This window comes from Akebia trifoliata, chromosome 3 (assembly GCF_017979445.1).
Source record: "Akebia trifoliata isolate Shusen 1 chromosome 3, ASM1797944v1, whole genome shotgun sequence".
In the NCBI taxonomy this organism is placed as follows: Eukaryota; Viridiplantae; Streptophyta; class Magnoliopsida; order Ranunculales; family Lardizabalaceae; genus Akebia; species Akebia trifoliata.
Window position 1 is genome coordinate 58,809,058 of NC_141377.1, and position 24,917 is coordinate 58,833,974.

The 24,917-nt window shown below is 36.3% G+C and overlaps 2 protein-coding genes across 8 annotated transcripts in view; both read left to right on the top strand.

Annotated features, from left to right (window-relative positions):
- The window catches only part of LOC147408414 (uncharacterized), a 40,486-nt gene extending 25,159 nt beyond the window's left edge, over positions 1-15,327 (top strand). For 5 of the 7 annotated variants that reach the window (XM_086437410.1, XM_086437412.1, XM_086437416.1 and 2 more), the window contains 19 exons: positions 178-315; positions 424-687; positions 846-924; positions 1,391-1,482; positions 1,582-1,665; positions 1,889-1,963; positions 2,034-2,081; positions 2,701-2,796; positions 3,084-3,304; positions 3,738-7,264; positions 7,364-7,443; positions 7,662-7,745; positions 8,298-8,369; positions 8,457-8,565; positions 8,699-8,753; positions 11,628-11,756; positions 12,324-12,441; positions 13,595-13,677; positions 14,233-15,327. In XM_086437410.1, the coding sequence (XP_086293536.1) occupies positions 178-315; positions 424-687; positions 846-924; positions 1,391-1,482; positions 1,582-1,665; positions 1,889-1,963; positions 2,034-2,081; positions 2,701-2,796; positions 3,084-3,304; positions 3,738-7,264; positions 7,364-7,443; positions 7,662-7,745; positions 8,298-8,369; positions 8,457-8,565; positions 8,699-8,753; positions 11,628-11,756; positions 12,324-12,441; positions 13,595-13,677; positions 14,233-14,671 (5,793 nt within the window). In that variant the 3' untranslated portion in view covers positions 14,672-15,327. Of the gene's footprint in view, positions 1-177; positions 316-423; positions 688-845; positions 925-1,390; positions 1,483-1,581; positions 1,666-1,888; positions 1,964-2,033; positions 2,082-2,700; positions 2,797-3,083; positions 3,305-3,737; positions 7,265-7,363; positions 7,444-7,661; positions 7,746-8,297; positions 8,370-8,430; positions 8,566-8,698; positions 8,754-11,627; positions 11,757-12,323; positions 12,442-13,594; positions 13,678-14,232 lie in introns of those variants that run through there. The other 2 variants (XM_086437411.1, XM_086437417.1) reach the window with 2 other exon arrangements.
- A 3,222-nt stretch (positions 15,328-18,549) lies between these two features.
- LOC147408415 (Major facilitator superfamily protein) lies at positions 18,550-24,598 on the top strand. The gene is made up of 2 exons (XM_086437418.1): positions 18,550-18,935; positions 23,325-24,598. Exons 1-2 carry the CDS (start codon positions 18,686-18,688, stop codon positions 24,377-24,379), a joined length of 1,305 nt encoding a protein of 434 aa, XP_086293544.1. The 5' UTR covers positions 18,550-18,685; the 3' UTR covers positions 24,380-24,598.
- Positions 24,599-24,917: the final 319 nt, after the last annotated feature.

The following is a 24,917-nucleotide window of genomic DNA, read 5'->3' on the forward strand; positions in this document are numbered from 1 at the left end:
ATACGCCAGTTTGTGTTGGCTGGGTGTATCCAAAGGGATTAGTCCTACTTCCAAAGTGGGTGGGGACACCCTACGTTATTAAAAAAATAAATAAATCATCTCTTGCGAGAATTTACCCAGTTCTAGATTTATTTATGGTTAATGGCAGGAAATTAACAGAAGTTCAATTGTGTTCAGGCCCAGCCCAGGAGAACACGCAGCCCATCAACTTTTGTTCATCCTGCTTCAAGCTCCATAGTGTTTCGCCCAGACATAGTCTTCATGATGCTTAGAAGGGCGTATAAGGATTCTCAACTAGGAATTGTTTGCCGAACAGTATGTCTTGGAACCTGCGCTTATTTCAACTATGGCTTATGATTACACCTACCTCTGCTGGATACTTGGACTGTTTAGATTGCTGAGGATTCTTATACTATTTTTCAGGCTTCCAGAGTTCTGCAGAAACTCGTAGAGCCTGGTGCATCACCAGAAGCACCAATCCCATCCAATGACTTGTCATCTTCTGTTTCTGAAGAGACAGCCAACGCTGAATCATCTAATTATCTTCTTTTAGCTGATTACTCAAGCTTGTTTGGAGAAGAATTCAAGATTCCTGATGATCAATGGGACTCCAACTATCTTAATGTCCTGGATGTAGGGCCAGTAGAGGAGGGGATTCTACATGTTCTTTATGCGTGTGTATCACAGGTGGGTTATGTGATCTGGCATGTAATATTTCTAGAGTATCTACGTTTTAAGAGTGATATGAAGAAACTCTCTTATATTTTATTGGAGTGTACAGTTATGGTTATCAGAATTACAAATTTGACTCATTTCTTTTCATGTTATTTTTGTTAAATTTTCAGCCCCTCCTCTGTCGCAAGTTGGCTGATAGTAATTCTGAATTTTGGTCTGTACTACCACTGGTACAAGCGCTACTCCCTGGTATTGCCTTCTTCATTGATCTCATTATTATTTTTTTTTTTTGATAAGGTTATTGGAAGGTTTATGTGTTAAGGAATTCTTGCTAGATTAGGAAAAGGAACAGTTAGCTGTATTTATTCAAACCCTTAATATTATTACAAAGCAGCAATGTTCTTGATCATTCTTAGACTAGAAACATCAAGATCTTGTGAAAATGCCATGATATTTTTGCTAGGAAATTTAATATATATATATATATATTTCTTCTGTACAACTAACTTTTCCTTAAAGGAAGTAAACATTGTTAATTTTCCTTGAAAAAGTAGAGTTGTTATTTCTTTTTTAAAAACACAACTATTTTTGTTTTCGTGAAGGTTTATCGTATTAGTGAATAGTGCCACATTGTTCTTCTAATAGTGACATCTTGTTCTTAAAATTAGTTGCATTAGATCAATAATTGATTATGTTCATTATTGGCATATTTTAGCCCTTCGTCCTCCAGTTAGCAGTCCTCCAGACCATGTTGATGATAGTTTCTCTCATTGGAAACAGCCCTTTGTGCAGCAGGCCCTATCTCAGGTCATCGTATCGGTACCTGATGTTAATTCTATTTTGTGCTTGCCATATGTCTCTTATCTCCATCTATACATTTAGCTAATCATTAAATTGCTATTGCAGATTGTGGCAACATCATCTTCATCGGTTTATCATCCTCTTCTTCATGCCTGTGCTGGTTACTTATCATCGTTTTCACCATCACATGTTTGTTAATTTTGTTTCCTTCTAATTATTACAGTTCTATTATTCTCTTTTTTATATAATTTCTGCACTGATTTAGTGTTATTTTATTATTCATTCTTTGAATTTTAGGACTTTTTAACTTGGATTTCAGGTTCAATTTGAAACCTAATGTAGCTTTCATTGAAATGAGTTGACTTTTTTTGGAATTGGAAATAGATGGCTCTAACTTGAAATGCACCATCAGGCGAAGACAGCATGTGTTCTGATTGATCTGTGTTCCGGGCCACTGGCACCATGGATATCTACTGTAATAGCAAAGGTTTGTTTCATCTTTATGCCTATTTTTGCTTCCTATCGTTTTCTTAGTCTCAAGGCTGACTCCAATACAGGTTGACCTAACAATTGAGCTTCTTGAGGATCTTCTGGGCACAATCCAGGTTTCTTTACCATTCTTTTATTTATTTTATTGCAATTATTGCTGTTTATTATCTACTTATTCACTTTCAAGTAATGTAGAAATTTTGTGCTTTCATTGTCCATTTGTGGCATGGGAAGAACATCATACATGTTAAGAATATTCTCAATTTTTTTTAAAGCTATAAAACCACACTAGTTGCCTCTAAAGCTATAAAACCAAATCCCATCTACCCAAGAAATTCTCAAAAAAGACTGAGCTTCCTTAAAATTTTTACACCAAAAGAAGAGAAACCCCAATTGAAACGATAATCTTCTGAAGGGAGTACTCCCAACCCTCAAAGACATGGCTATTCCTCACCTTCTAGATCCCCCAACTTTTGACAAAGAGGGCTAGACTCCATTATATCATTTTCGAGGCAGAAAAAGAAGTACCAAGAGATTGCCAACCCTCAAGCATAGAATAAAGTGATGTTGGAAAATACCCATGGATGTTAATGAAAGAAAAATAAATAATTCCAAATATCATGAGGTAGTTTACGATGGATGAAAATATGACCCACAGACGCTTTGACTTGTTAATCATATTTGATCTTTTCCTCTTAAATTGAAGTGCCTATGCTGTTCTGTTGCATGTTTCAGGGTGCTCATCATTCAATCACTCGGGCTCGGGTTGCACTCAAATACGTTATTTTGGCTTTATCTGGGCATATGGATGATGTCCTACCAAGATATAAGGTTCTACATTCTACTTTGGTTCCTTTTATGTTATATTTTCAAATTGTCATGTTCTCTGCTTCTTAGTTTCTACCTAGTTCCTACCAAAATTTTTGTAAAGAAAACTACAAGAAAAAGGTTATAGCTTTGTTTGATAAGAGTTGTCGACAACAACTTCAACTTTTCTATAATTGCAGCCACTCACTAAAAGCCTTCTTGATGATCTGGTTTGAAATTAGCTTAGCATGTTTTCTATGTACTATAGGTTCTTTTGTTCTGTTTAACTTTTTTAGCATGCACCATTTCAGGAAGTTAAGCATAAAATACTCTTTCTTGTGGAAATGCTGGAACCTTTTCTTGATCCTGCCTTGAAGAATACGATAGCTTTTGGGGATGTTTCTGCCATTTTTCTAGAGAAGCATGAACAAACTTGTGCCATTGCCCTTAATGTTATCCGTACCGCAGTGAGGAAGCCCGCTGTTCTTCCATCATTGGAATCTGAATGGAGGCGTGGATCAGTTGCACCAAGGTAATTGTCTTTCCCAATTATTTGTAAAGGTATTAAATCCTTTTTTTTTTCCATGTCTTTCTTTTATTATATGGAAAACCTAGGGAAAGTCTTCCCTGTGCTAGATGTGAAACTATAAGCATTATGTAATTCACTTTGTTTTTCAATAAATTATACACCAAAAAATCCATAATGATCTTGTGAAACCTGTCAGATTTAAAATTCTTCGTTGCTAGAATTTACGTTTTATTCTTTTCTGCAAGTTTGCCAGCTGTCACCATATTTCATAAACATTTGAGAAATATTTTTAATTTTTTTGGCAAGCTGAAGTAATTAATTGAAAAAAATGATAGTAATCATTAAAGTATGTCGTCAATTCTCAAATAAAATAAAATAACGTTTTTTGGCTCTTCTGCCAGGTTTGTATTGAAGTGATACAATTTTCTTGATGCAGTGTTCTGCTCTCGATTTTGGGACCACACATGCCATTGCCTCCTGAAATTGACGTGAAATGTTCTGTTTCTAAATCAGCAGAGCAAGAATCTTCTACTACTGTATCCAACTATCCTATCCTTCGCCATGGGGGCCCTTCTTCAAAACCCAATGTCCAAGAAGAACCGGATGGGAAGCCTGAAGTAATTGAAGCACCTGTGAAGATGGATGTGTTTGAAGACGCTGGTCTTTTGTTTGCTCCACCAGAATTGAAAAATACTGCACTGAGGAACCTTGCTAACTTTCTCGAAGGACAAAACCCAGATAAAAATAGTCCCGAATCTATTCATAGTGATGTCAATGCAGAAGGGAAACATCTGGTTGAGAAAAATCTGAATAACCAGCTACAAAATGGCTTGGTCTTGGATGTTGGGTTTTCTGTTGAATATTTTAACTTACAGGCTGATTTTTTGCAACTTATGAACCATCGAGACTGTGAACTTAGGGCTTCTGAATTCCAACGTTTAGCTTCGGAATTGCATTCACACCATGAAATTACTCCAGAGGGTCATGACGCTGCTATTGATGCTTTGCTCTTAGCCGCGGAGTGCTATGTCAATCCCTTTTTTATGGTGGCCTTCAGAGCTAATCCAAAGGTTATTAACCAAGTGAATTTTAGTGGAACCCAGATTCCTCAAAACTATGAAATTGCAGAGCTGAGAAGGGTTTGTGAAAAGAAGAATAACGACTTGGAGATGATAGGTCATCTTGAAAGAAAAAGAGACATAACTGTTCTCCAGATACTCCTTGAAGCTGCCAAATTTGACAGAGAGTATCATAAAAGAGTGTGCAATGAAGAGCAATGCCCATATGATACCGAAGGAAATGAAAAGGGCATAGAAATATCATCGGTAGATGAATACACTGCAGACACAATCACCTTAGTTCGACAGAATCAAGCTTTGCTGTGCCACTTTTTGATTCAGCGGTTGCAGAGAGAACAGCACTCAATGCATGAAATTCTCATGCAAAGCCTTTTGTTCCTGTTGCACTCAGCCACTAAGCTTTTTTGCTCTCCCGAAAATGTAATTGACATCATTTTAGGATCCGCCGAATATCTGAATGGGTTGCTTACATCTTTCTATTATCAGCTGAAAGATGGCAATCTGCAGTTGGATCCAGAGAAAGTCCATGGAGTACAGCGTCGCTGGGTGATTCTTCAAAGATTGGTTATTGCTTCAACTACTGGCGATGAAGAACCAGACTTCACAATCAACATTCACAATGGACTTCAGTATAGAAGTTTGATTCCACCTTCATCTTGGATGCAGAGGATACCTAAATTATCTTCTTGTTCATGTCCTCTTGTTCGGTTCCTGGGGTGGATGGCGGTATCTCGTTATTCAAAACAATATCTGAAGGAGAAGGTTTTCCTTGCCTCGGACCTGTCACAGTTGTCATGCCTATTGTCCATATTTACTGATGAGCTTGCCGTTGTAGATAATATAGCGAAAGATGAGGCTATGAAATTGGAACAATCAGGGAGCAGAAAAGATTTTCAGGTCAATCAAGGGTTTGAGCTTTCTGATCAATCACATGATGACAGATCTTTTCAAGTGATATACCCTGACCTGTATAAATTCTTTCCAAATATGAAAAAGCAATTTGAAGCTTTTGGGGAGATTATTTTAGAGGCTGTTGGCTTGCAGTTGAGATCTCTTCCCTCCAGTGTCGTTCCTGATGTCTTGTGTTGGTTTTCTGATCTATGCTTGTGGTCATTTCCAGAAACAGGAAAGGAGAAACATTGTAATGGAAATACTTCTGATCATTTAAAAGGTTATGCTGCTAAGAACACCAAAGTAATCATCCTATATATACTTGAAGCTATTATAGTTGAGCACATGGAAGCTATGGTACCTGAGATACCTAGAGTGGTGCAAGTGTTGGCATCACTATGTAAAACGTCATATTGTGATGTGGCTTTTCTCAATTCCATTTTGCGTTTGTTAAAGCCTCTTATCTCATATGCTTTAAGGAAGGTCTCCAATGATGATAAACTACTGACAGACGAGTCTTCTTGTCTTAATTTCGAGTCTTTATGTTTTGATGAACTTTTCAGTAACGTGAGGAGCAGAATTGAGTGTCAGGATTCTACTGCAGAAAGATTATGCCGGGGAGCACTGACAATTTTTATTTTGGGTGATCTCTTCCCAGATATATCATTTTCACGGAAGATGGAAATTTTACAGTCATTATTATTGTGGGCCGATTTTGTTAGTTTTGAACCAACATCTTCTTTCTATGATTACTTATGTGCATTTCAGAAAGTTATGGAAAGTTGTGGACTCGTTTTAGTTCAGACTTCACAAGAATTTGGCATTCTTATCCCAGTTGACAAGCCCCACTTATCTGTAGTGGGCTCTCTTCCAGTTGTTGATGGTAGTACAGAAGTCTCATGTTTGCTGAATGAATCTCCAACCAAAGTTTCTGAGAAGTTTGAAGGTACTGAAGATAATACTGGTCTCTCAAATCAAAGGTCACATGCTTTGACTACTGAAGAAATAGATGCATTTTCTGAAAGTTTACAGGTTTTAATTTCCAAACTTAATCCAACCACTGAGCTCTGTTGGAAACTGCATCCTCAACTGGCAAAGAAACTGACTTGTACATCCGCCAGGTGTTACATGTACTCCAAATGTTTGTCATCCATTGTGCAAAAAATTCCTATTCATACAGATAATGACAGTGAAAATGTGCTTCCATCCAACTTAAGTGATCATAGTTCAATATATTGGAGAAGTGGTCTGGATGGGCTTGCTGGAGCTGTTGTGACACTTCAACAAAACCATTGCTGGCAAGTTGCATCTGTTATGCTTGATTATCTACTAGGTTTGCCTCAATGTTTTTGTCTGGATAATGTACTTGGAACTATATGTTCTACAATTAAACATTTCTGTTGTCATGCACCAAGAATTTCCTGGCGCCTTCAGACTGATAAATGGCTGTCAGTCTTATTCACAAGGGGTATTGGTAGCCTTCACGATGACGGTGTTTCATTAGTTGACTTGTTTTATACAATGTTAGGTCATACAGAACCTGAACAGCGGTCTGTTGCACTGCAACACCTTGGCAGACTTGTGGGCCAAGATGCAACCAGTGGAGTGGTGAAGTTTACATATAAATTAGTTGATTCAGATTTGGTCTTTTCTGTTCCCGAGTCAGTTCTGTCTCTCCTTGTATCAAGAACTTGGGATAGGGTAGCTCTGTTGGCATCATCCGATCCATCAATGCTTTTGAGGATTTATGCAATGGCACTCCTAGTAAACTACGTCCCATTTGCTGAGCGTGGCCAATTGCAGTCTTTTCTGGGAGCAGCGGACAGTGTTCTTCATTGTTTGGGAAAACTTGCACACTCGGTATGTGAGAGCCCACTAACACGACTTTCGTTAGCTCTTCTTGCAAGCGCCTGCCTGTATTCCACAGCTGAGGATATTGCTTTGATACCTCAAATTGTTTGGAGAAATCTGGAGACTTTTGGAATGTCTTCTGGTATAGTATTTAATATTTTGGGTACTTTTTGGTTTTAAGGAGGGGTTTAATGGAGTTCAATTACTGTTGAAATATGCTTTTGAATTTTCCTTAATGTAGGAAGGAGGCTTGGAGATATGGAAAAGAAGGCCTGCCAAGCCTTATGTAAACTAAGAACAGAAGAGGATGATGCTAAAGAGGTATGTGATACATTTTTCAGCTTGCATACAGAAGAATTATAAGAAATTGGTCTTGCAACCATCCAAAATATTTTAGGGTATCCATCTTTATCAATCTGTCAATGATTCTGGCTATAAATATCAACCTATGTTCTTTTTTCAATAAGGGAATGCATTTGCTCGATTTATTATTTATTAATATGTTTAAAGATTCACTGAAACATAGTTTCACATGTAAGGTCCTGAAAGACGTCCTCTCTTCAAGTTCTGCTTCAAAACAAAGTGACCCGGAGTTCGGAAGTACTCGTGAATCAATACTTCAGGTGACAAATATTGCAAAAATTCTTAAATTTAGTGCATTATCAGATGCAAATGTTATATAGTAGTAGTTTTATTTTCTCATCTCAAAGAATATTTATCTGCAAAGAACTTGGGAGAGTTGGTTTGGAGTCCAAGGCCTTTAGGATAAGTAGAACCAAGACAGAGTATATAAAATGCGACTTTAGTGATGGCACCCATAGAAAGGAAAGGCCAATAAAAATTGATTATCAAAAAAAGCATTAATTAATGGGAAAACTCTACATTACATATTAAGATTTGTGTGAGTATGTTTTTGACACAGTAAAAATTTAGAAATGCGTTTTCCATGTCCCATAAGTTGTCATTTACCAGTAGGCTTCACAGCTTGGCTTTTACATGCATTATCGTATTCAGCCAGCTATTATGTCATCTTTGTTAACATCTCTTCCTTGACCCATATGTTTTTTTTTTTTTTTTTTTTTTCAAATGTTCATTGTTTTATTATTTTGATGATAAGCTCCTTTTCCTATTGGCTTTGATTTAGTTCTGGTCATTCTTTATTTATTTATGTTTAGGTCCTCGCAAATCTGACTTCTGTTCAGACCTACTTCAATATGTTCTCAAAGAGAATTGATAGAGAGGCTATGGTGAGTTCGGATGATTAGTTTCAATTTGGTTTTCACTTCCAACATTCTAGGGTTGAGTTAGATCTGTGAAACTTCAAACTCCTGTAGGAACTAGAAGAGGCTGAAATAGAAATGGACCTTCTTCAGAAAGAACAAGCCTTGCAAGAGTCATCTGGAGATTTTAGAGAAGAAACAAAACTGTCTCCCTTTCTATCTGGTAATAATTGCTGGCCTTATCATCTTCGGATTTATTGTCTTGAGCATTGTTGTCAGGCACATCTTGGATTATGTTGTGTAGATCTTCATCTTTGTTTTGTTATGCTCATATCATTTTTTCTTGAATCAATCAGCTCATACAATGGATGGTCACTGTCTTCAGAAAATTAAAGATGACATCCGCTGCCTGTAAGTATTGTCTAATGCCCTTTTTTTAAAAAAATTTATATTTGTTAGAACACCATTGAAACCTAAGAAGAAAACAGATGCTGAATTAGGGAATGCCCCCCCCCCCCCCCCCCTAAACATTTTGATTCTTTACTTGGCCAACAAGCAACAATGTAGTGTCAATCCATCAATTAACTAGGTTCTATTTCAAGTCCAAGAGAGAACATTTGAGTGTTGTCTTTTTTTTTTATAAGTTGTCATCTGTCACAAATATAATGCATGAAACTGGGTTAAAAATTACCAGGCCTTCTAGTGGTGCATTTGCGTTTGTCTTTCTTGAATGCTCAAAACTTTTATGACCAATCCAAGTAAACCTAAAATAAAAAAACAAAAAAAATCAAATAGCCACTGTGGGCTACCATAGGCTATTGAAAGAATGGGTCTCTAATGTCACAAACACCATTCCAACTGAATAAGAAATCTTCAAAGAAGACACATCTAAACTCCTTGAAGATTTTACAACACCCCCCCCCCCCCCTAAAAAAAGAAAAAGAGGGAGGGGCCTACAACCAATATGCTGATCTCTTGCATAAGAGTATTCACACCCCTTGAAAAATACAGGTTTTCTAGGAAAGCAACATTAGTAGGTACTGATACGCTGATCTCTTGCATAGAGTATTCACACCCCTTGAAAAATACAGGTTTTCTAGGAAAGCAACATGCGATTTGGAAGAAAAGAAAGTTTGATCATAGATCCCTAGCTAAAAGATAATGAACGAGAAGCTTATCCATGGATCCCCCATCATTTTTTTTTTTACGTAAGGAGCAGAAGCTCGCTGAGATGAAGCTTCTACCAATAGCATTATCCATTGTAATTCCATTGCAGGTGATCAACCAGATAGAAAAAGTTATTTTTGAAGGGCTTGCGGCCCCCAAATTGCAATTGAATGAAATGAGAATACTGCAATGGTAAATTAAAATTGATAGAAGGATATGATAGAAAGACCTCATCCTGACTGCCATCCCAAACCCAAAGGCACTCATCCTCCTGGTTGATTGAGATGTGGGAGATACACTATCCTAGTCTGGAAATAAGATCAACTTCCTGGTCATAAAAAACCTCTTCTGAAACTGAAGTCCCATCCCCTTTCCTATTCCAAACATCACATTAAAGCGGCGACTGTCACCATCTTCTTGTCTGATAAGGCAAACAGTGGTGGAAATTGCTTCTTGAGCCTTTCCCCACTTTGAAGGCAATTTTTTTTTGGCAGAGTTTCAAGAGAATCTTCAGAATGCATTTCAAAACTCCACGACCATAGTAGAGTCTCACAAGCCTATTCTCCCAACTCATATCATCCTTCCCAAACTTTTTAGAAATGATACTCCATAAGCTGTCCTAGTCAATTCCGAAGGTCAAGTAGACCTTCCAAATAAAGAAGTGAATTGTACTAGAACAAGAAAAAAAGTAAAATGATAAAAAGCAAAAGAGCACCACAGCCCCAACTACACCAAAATCCACTCACTCATTCAGAATCACAGCAAACCAACTCCTACCTAAATAACATGACTTCAAAGAAAACCCCTTGAAATGAACCACAACAATAAAATAAAATAAGATTCCAACGACCGAGATGATGGCCTCCTGAATGGAGTGATCTAATCCGTCAATGACTAATGAGTTCCTTTCCTTCCACACTCCCCAACACCAAAAAAATAGGGTGAGCATAGAAGAACATATTCTGTACACTTTCTAAGATGATCGTTACATTGGGAAGCTCATCTATATTCGCTAAGATGAGATCCAAGCAATGTATTGCATATGATGTCTTGAAGATGTTCTAATTTCTATTCAAGTTGGTTATAAGTTGGACAACATTTTTTTGTCCAATCTCTTCAATTTTAGAGCAACTTCACTTGCAATGTAATTTGCATCTTCTACTCAATAATGCATTTAGATTTCAAATAAAAAAGTCCCTTTAGGACAAGATGCCAACAAATTAATGTGTATCCTTTTTCATCCATTGATCCACAAACTTGACATCATTGTGCATCCAGAAACAACATATGATAATGTGATCGTCTTTATGTAGTCTTTAGCATTCCCCTTTAAAAACTCTACATCTTTGTTTTCATTGTTTCACTGTGAAGAGGGATATAACTTGGACCATGATTTGAGACAACTGTCCTCCCTATAACGAAACTCTACTGTCCTTGTTATTGTCCCACAAATGTCTCTTGAAAAAATTTAAGCTAATTTTTTTTTAATCTTCACTCCAGTAAGTACTCCCAAAATAGATCTCTTTGTAGAGTCCAAGACTTGTCCTACCCTGGTACTACTTTCCCCCTTTTAGAAGAGTTGGACATGTGTCTGACTTTGATACTTCATCTTTTTGAAGAACCCGTGCAATATAACTATTAGGCTTCATCACTTGAGCAACACTTTTAACACACTCCAATTTCCAACTGAACTCCTATCTGTCCAAGGATCGCAAATAGCACAATTCCATTAATCATTCTGAAGAATGATACTCGCGAGATTTGCAACCCTCTATTTTTTTGTTGTCCCCAGACCCTCATGCAGCTTTATTGGTGGAATGTTTTGTTTCCAAAGGGAAAACAAATTAAAGAATTACCGAGTAGGGAGGTGACTTGGACTCGATTAGTTATTGTGTTTGGCTTGAGTTTAGATGAGTAATCTTTCTCCTGTTCCCCATAATAGAATAGTATTTTTGTAGTTCAGTAATACTTGAACTTCCTTGCTATGATCGTATTCAATCCCCAAGGTAGTTATGTCAATTATAATTTGTGTTTTGCCATACCTTCCTATTTTTTTTTATTCAGCTGCAGTTCATCTATAATTTGTGAATTTAAGTCATTTCTGTCTTTCATGATCAGTGAGAAGTCCAGAGTCAGAGAAGAGATTGCAGCTCGCAGGCAAAAGAAACTTATTGTAAAACGTGCCCGTCAGAAATATTTGGAAGAGGCAGCTTTACGGGAAGCAGAGCTTCTCCAAGAACTTGACAGGTTTTCCCTACAAAATCAGAGGCTCGTCTTACTCCTCAAGTTGTTCACAGTTGGAACTATATATATATATATATATATATATATATATATATATATATATATATAGTAGCGTTCAATGGCCAACAGTTTGGCAAACATTTTGGCAAACACATTTTTCAAAACATGGGTTAGAGGTCTTGGAATGGGCTGATTTTTGGTGAGGATGATCTCTATGGTGAGGAGATCATCATCACCAAAAATCAGCCCATTCCAAAACTTCTAACCTCATCAAAAATGGTTTACAAAAAATGGACGGTTCATGATTTTTCAACTTGTAAAATGGGGCTAGAAGTTTTGGAATGAGCTGATTTTTGGTGAGGATGATCTCCTCACCGTAGAGATCATCCTCACCAAAAATCAGCCCATTCCAAGACCTCTAACCCATGTTTTGAAAAAGTGTTTGCCAAAATGTTTGCCAAACTGTTGGCCATGGATAGGGACCCATATATATATATATATATATATATCTGCAATTGTGATATAAAGTTTGTGTATTGTTGGTACTGAGTGCATGTTATGGAAACTTAGGGAGAGAACAAGTGAAGTGGTGCACGAGATTGAGAGACAACGGCTGTTGGAGCTTGAGCGTGCAAAAACCAGAGAGTTGCGCCACAATCTTGATATGGAGAAGGAGAAGCAAATGCAGGTAAGATTAGTGTTCTCTTCCTCTCATAAAACATTTGTTCCAGTGCTCAAATTACATCCTTTAGTGCTAATTTAAAAATAAAAAATTCTTGTGTTTCTTTTGCTGGGTACCAGAGTGTGTATTGGCAGATAGCCAAACCAGCCTCTGAATGAACTCTTTTAACTGACATGAACCTGTCTTGAGTGATCATCATTGGGTAGCTGTTAGGAGCGTAGACCTTCAATTTATTTGGATTACATTCTTTCTCAGATACAGTTTACGAACTACATATTAATCAACTTGCACATTTTGATCTTGGTTCATTCCAGCTTTGATCTTTAGTTGTTTGCCCAACTATGTTTCTTCAGTGAAAATTCAGTTTTAATCAAATAATCTTTCATTCAAATCAAACTAGTTTATGTACACAAGCGAATTTGGTTAAGTTTCTGCAGTGAACGTTACTGACACAGAGCTCTGATTGGTTCATTCCAGCTTTGATGTTTACTTGTTTGCCCAACTATGTTTCAGTTTTAGTCACATAATTTTTCATTCAAATCAAACTAGCTTATGTGCACAAGTGAATTTAGTTAGGTTTCTGCAATGACCGTTACTGTCACAGAGCTCTGATTAGTGGAGTATTCAGGGGTCTGGGAAATTACTTTTTTTTTTTTTAAGCTAAAATTTTATTAACCTGAAAACTGAACAGAAAAGATACAAAAAATGAGTGGCCAAGCTAGCCACTCTACAAAGGTACCAAAGAAACACACACAAAAAAAAAAAAAGATGGAGAAAAGCACAACTCACTCAATCCAAACATAATAATTCTCATCTAAACATAAAGTCATAAAAAATAGAAACCCTTTAAAGTAGTTAAACATTTTTCTCCAAAGGAATATCATCCCTGCAAAAAAATGACTTGCCGCATTTACCTATAAAAAAAAATAAATGACTTGCCAGTTTACATACGATACTTTGCATCGCATTACATTTATAAAATCACATTTTCCTTTTGTGAAGTTCCATTATTATATACTTTTGTAAAGGCTTAATTCATCTCAATAAAGCTAATTGAAGATTGGATCTTCATTCCCCAATGCTAAATCAATATGCTTAACTTTTTTGAGTATCAGAATGATATGGTAACTATGTCTAAAAGAATCACTTTTGCTTGTAGAGAGAACTTCAGCGAGAACTGGAGCAGGCAGAATCTGGACTCCGACCATCACGGCGGGAGTTTTCTTCCTCTACTCCTAGTAGGTAAGTTTCTTGTACCTTCTGCAATATTTAATGAATCCAAAGAGGATAAAAAAATCCTCGAACAAGTGTTTTGTTCCTGAATGACAAAAAGTTGGCTTTCATGCTATTACCATAAACATGCCCCCCACCCACCACACCACACCACACCCCCACATGAATTACCTTTTATCTGTATTCTGTACAACAGCAAAAAAGACAAAAAAATTGAACAATTGTAAGATTGGTAAATGTGCAATCTTTCTTTCTTTCCCACATACTTTTTCTAGTCCTCCCGAATATGTGCTTACCACTTAACTTTAATTTCAACATCTGGTAGTCAAGTCAGGGTCAAACCCTGGGTCTTGTTGTTGCATGACAACTAGTTGATCCTTGTTTGGATTCTCTATTTTTTTTTTGTTCTTTTGTTTTTGGTTTTTGGTAATATCAGCAAACAACATTCAGTGATCCAACAGTCCTGCTTTTTCAATAAAACATAAATAAATTCTTGATTACAATTTTTCTATCCTTCCACATAACTATTCTAGCTCATGGTTTTTTTGGTGTTTCATTGTGCAGTAGGCCTAGGGACAGATATCGAGAGAGAGAAAATGGAAGATTGGGACAAGAAGGCAGCTTAAGGCCAAGTAGCAGTGGTCGTGAGAGTGGTGCTACACAGCCAACATCAACCGTGGCAGCGGGCTTGGCCATGTCCATGCCAACAGTTGTTTTGGGTGGGTCCCGACCATTTTCAGGCCAGCAGCCAACTATTCTACAATCACGTGACCGACTAGATGAGCGTGGAAGCAATTACGAAGAAAATTTTGATGGAAGTAAAGACTCAGGTGATACAGGTAGTGTTGGTGAATCAGACTTGGCTTCTGTATTTGATGGACAACCTGGTGCTTTTGGGTCGTCACAAAGGCAAGGTTCTCGAAGTAGCAAGTCAAGGCAGATAATGGAGCGGAGAGAGCGGGATGGGAGACGTGAAGGAAAATGGGAGAGGAAACATTCATAAATAGTGGTCAGAGGAATATACAGTCTTGATTCTGGTTAATTTTCTTGAAGAAATATGCAAGAAAAGTGAACATATACATGTGAAAGAACATCAGCCTCTGTAGCACACACTGAAGACGCGGCTGACATTGGAACATGTTAAAAATCCTTTGTTGTTGTAAATGCCTGTATTTGTAATGTTTCATCGATGATGATCAAAGGGGAAACTGCAGCATCTTCACCTCACACTTCTGCTTGTTTTTTGCAAAGATTTAAGTGTGAGAGTGGCATTGATACCAAATCTGGTATTATTGTTACCGACTTTACCACCTCATCGAGACGGCACCTTTGCCTCCCACTTCAATTGTATGATACCCAATGTTTATATGTGCATGCTTGTGTGGGTGTGGTGAGCAGAGGGCTTGGTTTTTGGGAGTTGCTATTGCCGCACCAACTTTTTCTTACGCCAATTGTGTGCAATTCTTTGGTGATTTGGTGTGGCAATAGTAGCTCCTTTTCTTTTTCTTTTTCTTTTTCTTTTTACCCCTCCAATTTTTATAAATGTTTGTTATCATCTCCTGTGTGATCCCAAATATTGGGTGGACAACAAGATTACATGAATCTTACTGCCTCAGTGTATCTTTATATATTTTACAAACATCTCCATCATTTTGATTCTCTTTTTGACCTTGGAAGTGTGGCTTTCACTAAAATCCTCTTTTTCATTGGATTTTTATTCGATAAGCCTGTTTTTAATGAGATTAGTAATTCAGTGATGACGGGATTTGAACCCAAGTCTATGGTATCATTACCCATGAACTTCATAATTGTAAACAACTATTGAAATGATTGTTTGAAAGGGTCTTATTCTGTAATTTTGAGATTATAAGTTGATCCAAACCTTTGTAACAATTGAACTTTGAAGAGAGTGTGTCTTAAGTGTTTAAAATAATAAGCAAAAGTTGGAGCCAATAGTAGCTATCTTTTAAAGTACTTTTCTACACATAATACCAAACAATCTAGCAGATCAAGTATATGAATTAAACGAAAACAATAATCAAACTGAAAATAACAAATGTTAAAAATGTTCTATTTGTTTTTTCATATATGTTATGTTGTGCAAGCTTGATAGAGATCCACGTATAATACATGTTCAGTCCCAACTCTCAAACAGGCGATGTGAAACATTTTTTTGAAAGAAAAAATAAGATTTTTTTTTTCATTTATAATCTTTTTTTTTATTGTTCTATAAGATATGACCATAGTCAAGGGGCTTGTCAATAATTTTAAAACATAGAAGTACCTCAAATATTCTCAAATTTAAGGGAGTTACTATTGCCACACCAACTGTTACTAATGCAACACCAATTGTGTGCAATTCTTTGGTGATTTACATTGGAATTGGTGTGGCATTAATAAATTTTGGTGTGGCCATAGTAGCTCTCTTCTTTAAAGTTCAAAAATGGTTAAAAGGGTAATTACGGTATTTTCGCTTCAAAAGTCAGACAAATATTTGAAAAAAAAAAAGTATATTAAAGAGTCTATATTTTCAAAAAATAGGTCTTTGTGGTCATTGTTCCTAGAAAAAATCCTTAGGGCGTGTTTGATTGTATGGAAAATATTTACCTTACAAATCACTTGTCGGACAAATTATGCACTGGCGAATCCTTTTCCTCCATTTGAGCTCATCATGGAAAATCATTTTGTACTCCTTCATTTTAATTGGAATGTATAGGTTTTTAATTTTTAATTTAGCCTTACTAATTTGGTAAGATTTCAAATAATACAAGGGTCGTCGAGCTCACCTTATGGCATCCAAAAACATGATCCGATGCACAGGGATGGATTGACAGTGGGGGCACTTCCCCCCACAAGAACTTTCAAAGTTTATGGATTGGTAAGTTATCACAACAAATTTTAGTGATGGATAAATTTTTTTGTCATTATTGTCCCCCCAATTTTATTTTATTTTCACTCTTAATTGTCCTTACAAATTTTTTTCTTCTCTTGGTTGCCCCTACATGAGCAAATTCCTGGCTCTGCCCCAGCTAATGCCACTTAGATGTAGAGAACAAAATTCTATCAACTACATTTTGGAGAAACAAACTATGATTTTTAAAAAAATAAAAGCTCAAAATAGCTGTTTTTCACTGTTAAATTAGAAGGTAGCATGAGAAAACATACATGTACCAAAAAATTGTTTATTTGTAATTTATAGTTTTGAAAACTAACTACCATGATCATAGGGTCAGTGGTTGTAATTTTATTGATTTTTAACAAAGTGACATTGCTTAGATCAAGTTTAAATGTAGAAAAATTACGGCATTTGAGTTCCAAATTTGGTGCCGTGGCAAATCATTTTCTTAGGGGGAGGGGTAAGAAAATATTTGCCGTCTCCATAAACAAATCCCATGCACGTGGAAAATTATTTTTCCCACTATTTATATTTGTTTTGCACTCAAATACCATTAAATTAAAATTTTTCTTTGGATATTTTAATGATATTTCTGTGAAAACACCCAACTTCGTCAAATATTTTTGAAAAAATTATATAAAGAATCTTGGCGAAGGGATTTCTTTCTATTATTCTCTCAGTTTTGGGATTTCTCTTACTAGTCACAATTGAACTCAACGTTTTCATAAAATAAAAAAATAAAAATTGAATTTTAAGCATCCCAATCGAGTTTCAACAACTCCATTCCGACATAAAGAATTTGAGAAAGAAGGAGAAGTCATTTTCACGAATTTTCTCAATCATTTTGAGATGTATATAAAAAAATTAGACTTTTATCTTTGGATGAAAATCGATCAAGAATAGTTCTTCGATTTGAAATCATTTAGACAAGTCGTTATGTCAAGTTTTTAGCCAATCATTCCATGTATTTTAATTTAAAAAAAAAAATCGAAAAATGAAAATGAGTGAATTTTACCAACTTCGAGTACCCCAATTTCTATTGTCCGAAGATCACGACTCAGGTAAAAAGTGGTGAGCTTGATAATAATGAGAGACCGTTAAGAGCTAAAAAATTTACTAAATTGACTACCTAACTATCAGCCGTAACTTAGGAATTATTTAGAAAGAAATACCTCCATCATCAGATAGATATATATATATATATATATATATATATATATATATATTTTAACCCATCAGCGTCTTTAAGTAATTTTTTCAATATATATATATATATATATATATATATATATATAGGGAAATGTTCAGCACCCTAAGTTTTACCACACACTTTAACAAACGTTTTTTGTCCTACATGGGTTAGAAGTTTTGGAATGAGCTGATTTTTGGTGAGGATGATCTCTATGATTAGAAGATCATCCTCCCCAAAAATCAGCCCATTCCGAAATGTTTAGCCCCATGTTTACACGTTGAAAAATCGTGGACCGTCCAGTTTTTGTAAATCAATTTTGATGGGGTTAGAAGTTTTGGAATGAGCTGATTTTTGTTGAGGATGATCTCCTCACCATAGAGATCATCCTCACCAAAAATCAGCTCATTCCAAAACTTCTAACCCATGTAAGACAAAATGCGTTTGTTAAAGTGTGTGGTAAAACTAAGGGTGGCGAACGGGACCATATATATATTTTAACCCTTAGACTTGGGCGGGCAACTTGGGGCAAAACTAATCATAAAGTGGGCCCACAATCGAAATTCTGAGATAAGAATCTCTCATGTTAGATATAAAACCGTACGCGTGTCAATACAATGGTTAACCGGTACTTCCCTTTACATCACAGTAGCAAAGGCCTTTAGTAACTGGCACTAGCCCGTAATCCTGAACCCAAAATATCTGGTCACTGTGAATTCTGAAAGTCTGGATCTTAATACAGATACACCACGTGTCATAGAAAGTGCCACTCTACCAGCACTAGCTTTCCTTTAAAACCTCCAAATCGAAAAAGCCAAAAAAAAAAAAAAAAAATCAGAAAAATCGATTTCGAATTTTGAAGAGAAGAGAAGAGAAGAGAGAAGCTGTTTGCTTAGTAGAAATCGGACTGGATTTTCCAGTCGCCTAAAAAAATGGTGTCTTCAGGGGGGAATCCGCTTCGGGCGCTTCTAGGATTGGGATTCTGGGTTCAGGGATTAAGATGCTTTCCATGGATGGGTGTTAATTTCTTTCTCAAAGATGGACTTAACGTCGATCCTTCAACGCTTCAGATTTTGCAGACCTCTGCCAACATTCCGATGGTCGGAAAACCATTTTACGGCGTTGTTTCCGACGCTTTTTACATTGGAGGCCAGCACAGGATCCCTTACATCGTCATCGGAGGTACGTATCCTCAAAAAACCCTAAGCCGCTTTTGGTTTTCTAGATATAATAATTAATAAATATAAAACTGCTTATCTGAATCTATGATACTTGAATATTCATTAGTTTTGTGGTTTTGTACAACATTAACGAAAATAGCAACAGCAAGAAAGAATGAAGAATGTAGAAGAAATCTTGGATGAGAAGTCATAGAGATGCTTTTTTTTTTTTTTTTTTTGTTAGGAAAATGACACGTACTTTACTTTTAGGACCATTTTGTTTATCGTTCTGTAAAGTAGGGAGGGATTTTCTTTTGGGAATAAAAACCGTCCACGTGGCATTTCAATGATTGATTGATCGATCTGGATTATTAGTAAAGTTGGAGATCGATAATTAGCTGGGAAATTCAGGTGATTTTGGTTAAATGTTAAAGAAAAAGGGTATTTAGGTCATTTTTCATTTGTCTATTAGAGAAGACCCAAGTCCATCAGTTTAGATGGGTTTTGTTACTCATTTAATACACTTTGGAAATAAGCAATTGAGAGTATATTGATCATGGTTTTAAAACTCGGTTTCGCGTCTTGTCTCGTCCAGCCCGTTATTGATTTTTCTCGGACGAGTTTTCTTATACGTTTGAGACATCTCATTCAAAAAATTGAACGTGAGGTATTAAATCTCGGTAAAAAAGGTGACTTGTGAGTTGGTCTTGTTCAGCTCCGATACCGAGTTAACTCGGGCGATACCTCTCGGTCGAGGACGAGTTTTAAAACCATGATATTGATAGAAAAAAAAGGGCATTTTTTTTCGTAGGAAAATAATGTTTGGAGGTGTATTTAATAATGCATCTTAACATGTACCCATGGGGCATAGGTTAACATAACCCTAGTTTAAAAACATTGGGTATCTCAAATATCTCAGTCTTCTCCAATAGACAAATGCAAAATGACCGCATAACCCTTGTCTTCGACCTGAAATCAAAAACCCTTTGAATTCTTTTCCTAAAATCAGTCATCTTAAAGCTCTTAGATTAATTTTTTTACCCTAATTCTCAACCTCAAGTTTAATCTATTTCAACCTTTAAATCTAGAGAACAAGATAGGCTTTTTGAAACAGAAGATGATGAGATTTTTTTATAGAAAATTCTAAGGTAATATGTGAGAAATAAAGGCAATGTTCAATAGGAAGGATTGAAGATGAAATATATTAAATTAATTTTCTATAGAGGTTGAAGTGCTTGAAGATGACTAATTTTATGAAGAAAAAAAATGAGATTTTTTATTACAAGTTGAAAATGAGGGTATTTTGGTTTTTTTGGGGGTACATTACACTTTGATCCCTTGTAGTTTAGCATAATTCTATGTTCACCCCTTAATGTTTTGATAATTGCACTTACCTCCCTTATAGTAATCTAAGGGGGCTCGTTTGCCCCCCTTCATTCTACTTGCTGGCAACCAAACAGTTAAAAAAATGATTTTTATTATTAGAAAGACCATTTTACCCTTTTTAAAATATTATTTTTCTAGATAAACAAAAATATCCTTTTGAAAAAAATGGGTTCATACATAAGAGTGGGAATGCTCATACAGGGGAATTTTTTATTATCGTTTTAAAAATTATTTTTTTGTAATAAAAAGTAATATGAAAGGGTAAAATAGTAAATCAAGATCTGAATTTTAAGTTTTTAACACAGTTAGTGAAAGGGGAGGTAAGTGCAATTATCAAAATGTTGGGGGTCAACATGGAATTATGCCAAACTACGGGGGGTCAAAGTGTAATTTACTTTTTTTTTTCCTTGTAAGTCTACAAAAGAAGAAAATGTCAAGGAGGGAATGTCATCAACTTTAAAACACAAGATATCCCAATTTGATGGAGGGGTGTCTAAATCACTCAAAACATTGAGGGGGAGGTGCAATGTGAGATCAAAGGGGGTATGTTATCAGTTTGAAAACAAAGTTGGGAATATCTCAAATGTTCAACAAGTGCTGATATGATGTAACTATTAAAACAAAGTTGGGAAATTTCTTCAATTTCCCAAAATTGAAGACTTGTGGGATGTAACACATTGAATTAGTGTTGAGTAGCTAAAGTGTTTATATGTTTGTTGAGCATTTTCTGACCAACATAGTCCAATTTGAAGCAATTTGGGAGTCAACCTAATAGGAGATAAATACCTATTATGATGTTATTTGTGAGAATAATTACTTCAGTACGAGTTGTAGGCTTTGGAAAACTAAGAAATTGCCAAAAATGGCATAGATTGAGGTAGTAGTAATAAATGATTTGAAGATGTCTGGACAGAATATAGAGCACTTATAAGGCATAGCATACTTAAGAGAGTTCATAGATAGAACCTGGTAGAAAATCATCTTTTGTGCATGATTACTCGTGGGGTGATACAACAAACTTCGTTCCTTGCTGAGCACAATTGTCAAATGACGAAGGACATTCTTTTCAATTTATATATTTAGAACTTTAGAAAGATTTGACTGCAGTTGACATGGCACTATGGCAGGGCATAGCTGTGGTGGAAAAGGGCGTTTTTCACATGGTTAGTGAAGGAAAAAAAGCTTATCTCAATCTCTGGAGGAGAAGATGAACACACGGATGTATACCAGTGGTTCAATGTTTAACCATAGTAGCTTAGAGAAAGTCTGTAGATTCTCATGGATTTTCCTTCTACACATCCAATCCCTTTATAGAAATGGGGATGCAAATATGGTAGGTTCCTTAACCTTTACTAATATGTAACTGAAGAGTGTTGCATGCGATCCAACATGGATACATTATTGAAATCAAATGGATTTTATAGCCACAAATCCTACTGTTGGTACCGACAGGCATGGTTTAAAATATTGGTTTGTCTCGTAATGTTTCGTACGAAACATTTTGGGTTTTTGAAAAAACAAGAAAACATGTTTGATCCGAAAATATCTAAAATTCCGGTCATTTTTCTAAAAAATCAGAGAAGAAAGTGAAAAAAGAGAAAAAAAGAAAGGAAGAAAAAGATCTGGAAATCAAAGAAGAAAGTAGAAAAGGGGAGAGAAGAAGAAGGAAGAGAGAGAGAGAGAGAGAGAGAGAAACCTGGGCAAGGTTGTCGGAGTTACACACTTCCGCCTCCTCTTCGGCTTCCTCTTCATCTTCTTTTTCTTCAGTTTTTATTTTACTATCTTTTCTTTATAATAAAAAAAAAGGTCAGTTTTTTAAAGAATCCCTTGACTTTAGTCTTCTATGAAAGATTAAGTCTATTTAAGTAAAACCCTTCATATTTTCGTAAATATTTGAAGAATCCTCTGTTTTCGAACTGATAATATACCCCTTTGACCACAGTCATCTATGAAAGATTTTACTTAAAAGGGTAATTTAATGTTTAGAGTGTATCAAATGTTTTGATATATTTCGGTTTTTTAAGAAACCGAAACATTGGATTGAAACAAGATTTTATACCATGCCACAACAATCAAAGTGGCAAGGAAACATGTTTTAACAGTATAGAAAGTCTGTGGCCCAATTGATCAACTAATTTGGTGAATCTTTTCGATTGAGAGCCCTAATTAACTAGACCTCCAGATTTATACAAACATCACTTTATACAATATGTTATGGTTTGTCGAGCATCATGGTACTGGTCAATAAGAAGGTACTGTTAATTAAGCCACGTGTCCTATTGATCGAGCTCAGCACTGAACTCACTAGTGGTTGGCCCTTGGGTATTTTCGTAATTTCACTGGTATTATGTAATACCCTAGTTAAGCTTTCCTGGGGTTATATATATATGGGAAAGCTAACGTCCAAGACCTCGTGGGGATGTTAGCATTCTCCAACACTTTATTTTTCAATACACAATAAATGCTTATTTATTTAATTAATACTTGTCTTTTTCATAATAAATGCTAAAGGCATTTAATTTTTATAATTAATGTCTTGTTTCAATAAATGATTTGGCAATCAATGCAAACAAGCATTTTTTGTGTAAAAGACCACCATACCCCTATTTGTTTTCACTAAAAGACAACGAATAGGGGTATTATTGGAAAAATAAAGTATTAGAGAATGCTAACGTCCCCATATATATATATATATATATATATATATATTTTCGGTGATAGGTTGTGATCTGTAACTTCAAATTTTTCTCTTCATAGTGGAATCGGTGTGATCCGTGGATGTACCTCAATCTTGAGGGAACCATGTAAAATCTCTGTGTTTTACCTGTGTTCTGCATCTTGTTTTACTTTTCTTTATTTCTTGTTCTTTGATCGATTTCTCTACACAATATACCTTATTCCCACTTTTTCCCTTGAAATGCACTGTATGGTTGGCTGTTTGGGGCCTAACTATGTTTGATTTCTGTAAATTTACGAAGAAATTATCTGATCTTTTTCTCTTATGCTATTTATTTTTCTCGTGCAGTGTTATTGCAAGCAGTGTCATGGCTAGCAATTGCCCTCTTTCCCCCCTCAAGCATCTCCATCTTTAGCATCACACTCTTTCTCCTCCTCAGCAACCTTGGTGCTTCAATCGTTGAGGTCGCAAACGATGCCCTCGTCGCTGAGACAGGTAAACAACCCACCTCATCTTCTCAAAATCCACAATCATCATCTTCATCTGGTGAACTCCAATCATTTGTTTGGATGTCAACTTCCATCGGTGGAGTCCTGGGCAACCTCCTCGGTGGAGTCTTCATTGTCCGATTCTCCCCTCGAGCAATGTTCCTTGCATTTGGTCTTCTCCTTGTCATCCAACTCTTTACAACCATACCAATTCATGAGAACACCCTCAACCTCCCCAAGAATACATCAAACACCGGAATTCGAAAACAACTCTCGGAGCTCTCCGTTGCATTAAGGAAGCCAGAGATTGCTTACTCAATGATGTGGTTTGCCGCATCCTATGCAGTAATCCCTGTTTTGACAGGCACTATGTTTTTCTACCAAACACAACACTTGAAGATTGATTCGTCGTTATTAGGAATTTCTAAAGTTTTTGGACAGGCCGCTTTACTTTTATGGAGTGTGACATATAATCAACGACTGAAGTCAATCCCACCGAGAAAGTTGATATCAGCAGTGCAGGCCTCAATGGCCGTGTTCATGCTATCGGATGTGTTGTTTGTGAAGGGGGTGTACCTGAAGATGGGTATACCAAACTCTGTCTATGTTGTGATCTTCTCAGGTTTGTTAGAGGTTTTGTTCATATTCAAGGTGCTACCTTTCAGTGTGCTCATGGCACAGCTTTGTCCACAGGGCTGTGAGGGATCTCTAATGGCATTCCTCATGTCGACCATGGCCTTTGCCTCCATTGTGAGTGGCTATCTAGGTGTTGCACTTGCATCGTATCTTGGGGTCTCGGGGAATGACTTCTCTGGCCTGCCAAATGGGATTATGATACAGGTGGCTTGCACGCTTGTGCCGCTCATTTGGTCCTCATGGATCCCTGATAATACTAAGCTCAAGAAGAAGGACTAGCATAGTAGAACCTAAGAAGGGTAGACTCAATCCATCTATGGTATATTTTATTTAGAAACAAAAGTTCAGATTTGTTACACATTTGTACAAGTATGTATCAGTATTTTTTTGGTCGACAGGAAGACTTGTGCAGAGATACAAGGCTCGGAAATTCATTCATGATCAGTCATCGTAAAATAGTTCAATTTCTAATTTTTGAGAACGTTCCCATTTCCAGTAGGATACCCGTTTTTGATCACTAAATTCTAGTGCAAGAACCAAGGCATGAGCCCAAGCCCATCATGGGCGGGATACTATCCAGTCCCAGATGAAGCTCAAAATGATCAATACAATTGATCATTCACCAGAGAGAGTAAACCAAGGTCACTATTTGGATTGGCAATTTGTGGAATAGTTTGTATTGTTTCTTTATATATTATCAAACAATTCCAAATCAAGTCAAGCTTTCAGTGCAAGTTCATCATTCTAACAGTAGCTTGAGGGGCAACCCTCATGGGCGTTTATATAAGACTAGTGTCCCTAGTTGCACATGAGCACA

Excerpts from the sequence above, each read along its gene's own strand:
- LOC147408415 (XM_086437418.1), top strand. The coding sequence starts at position 18,686 with ATGGTGTCTTCAGGGGGGAATCCGCTTCGGGCGCTTCTAGGATTGGGA. Across the intron at positions 18,936-23,324 it reads CCCTTACATCGTCATCGGAG|TGTTATTGCAAGCAGTGTCA; the intron begins GTACGTATCCTC and ends TTTCTCGTGCAG.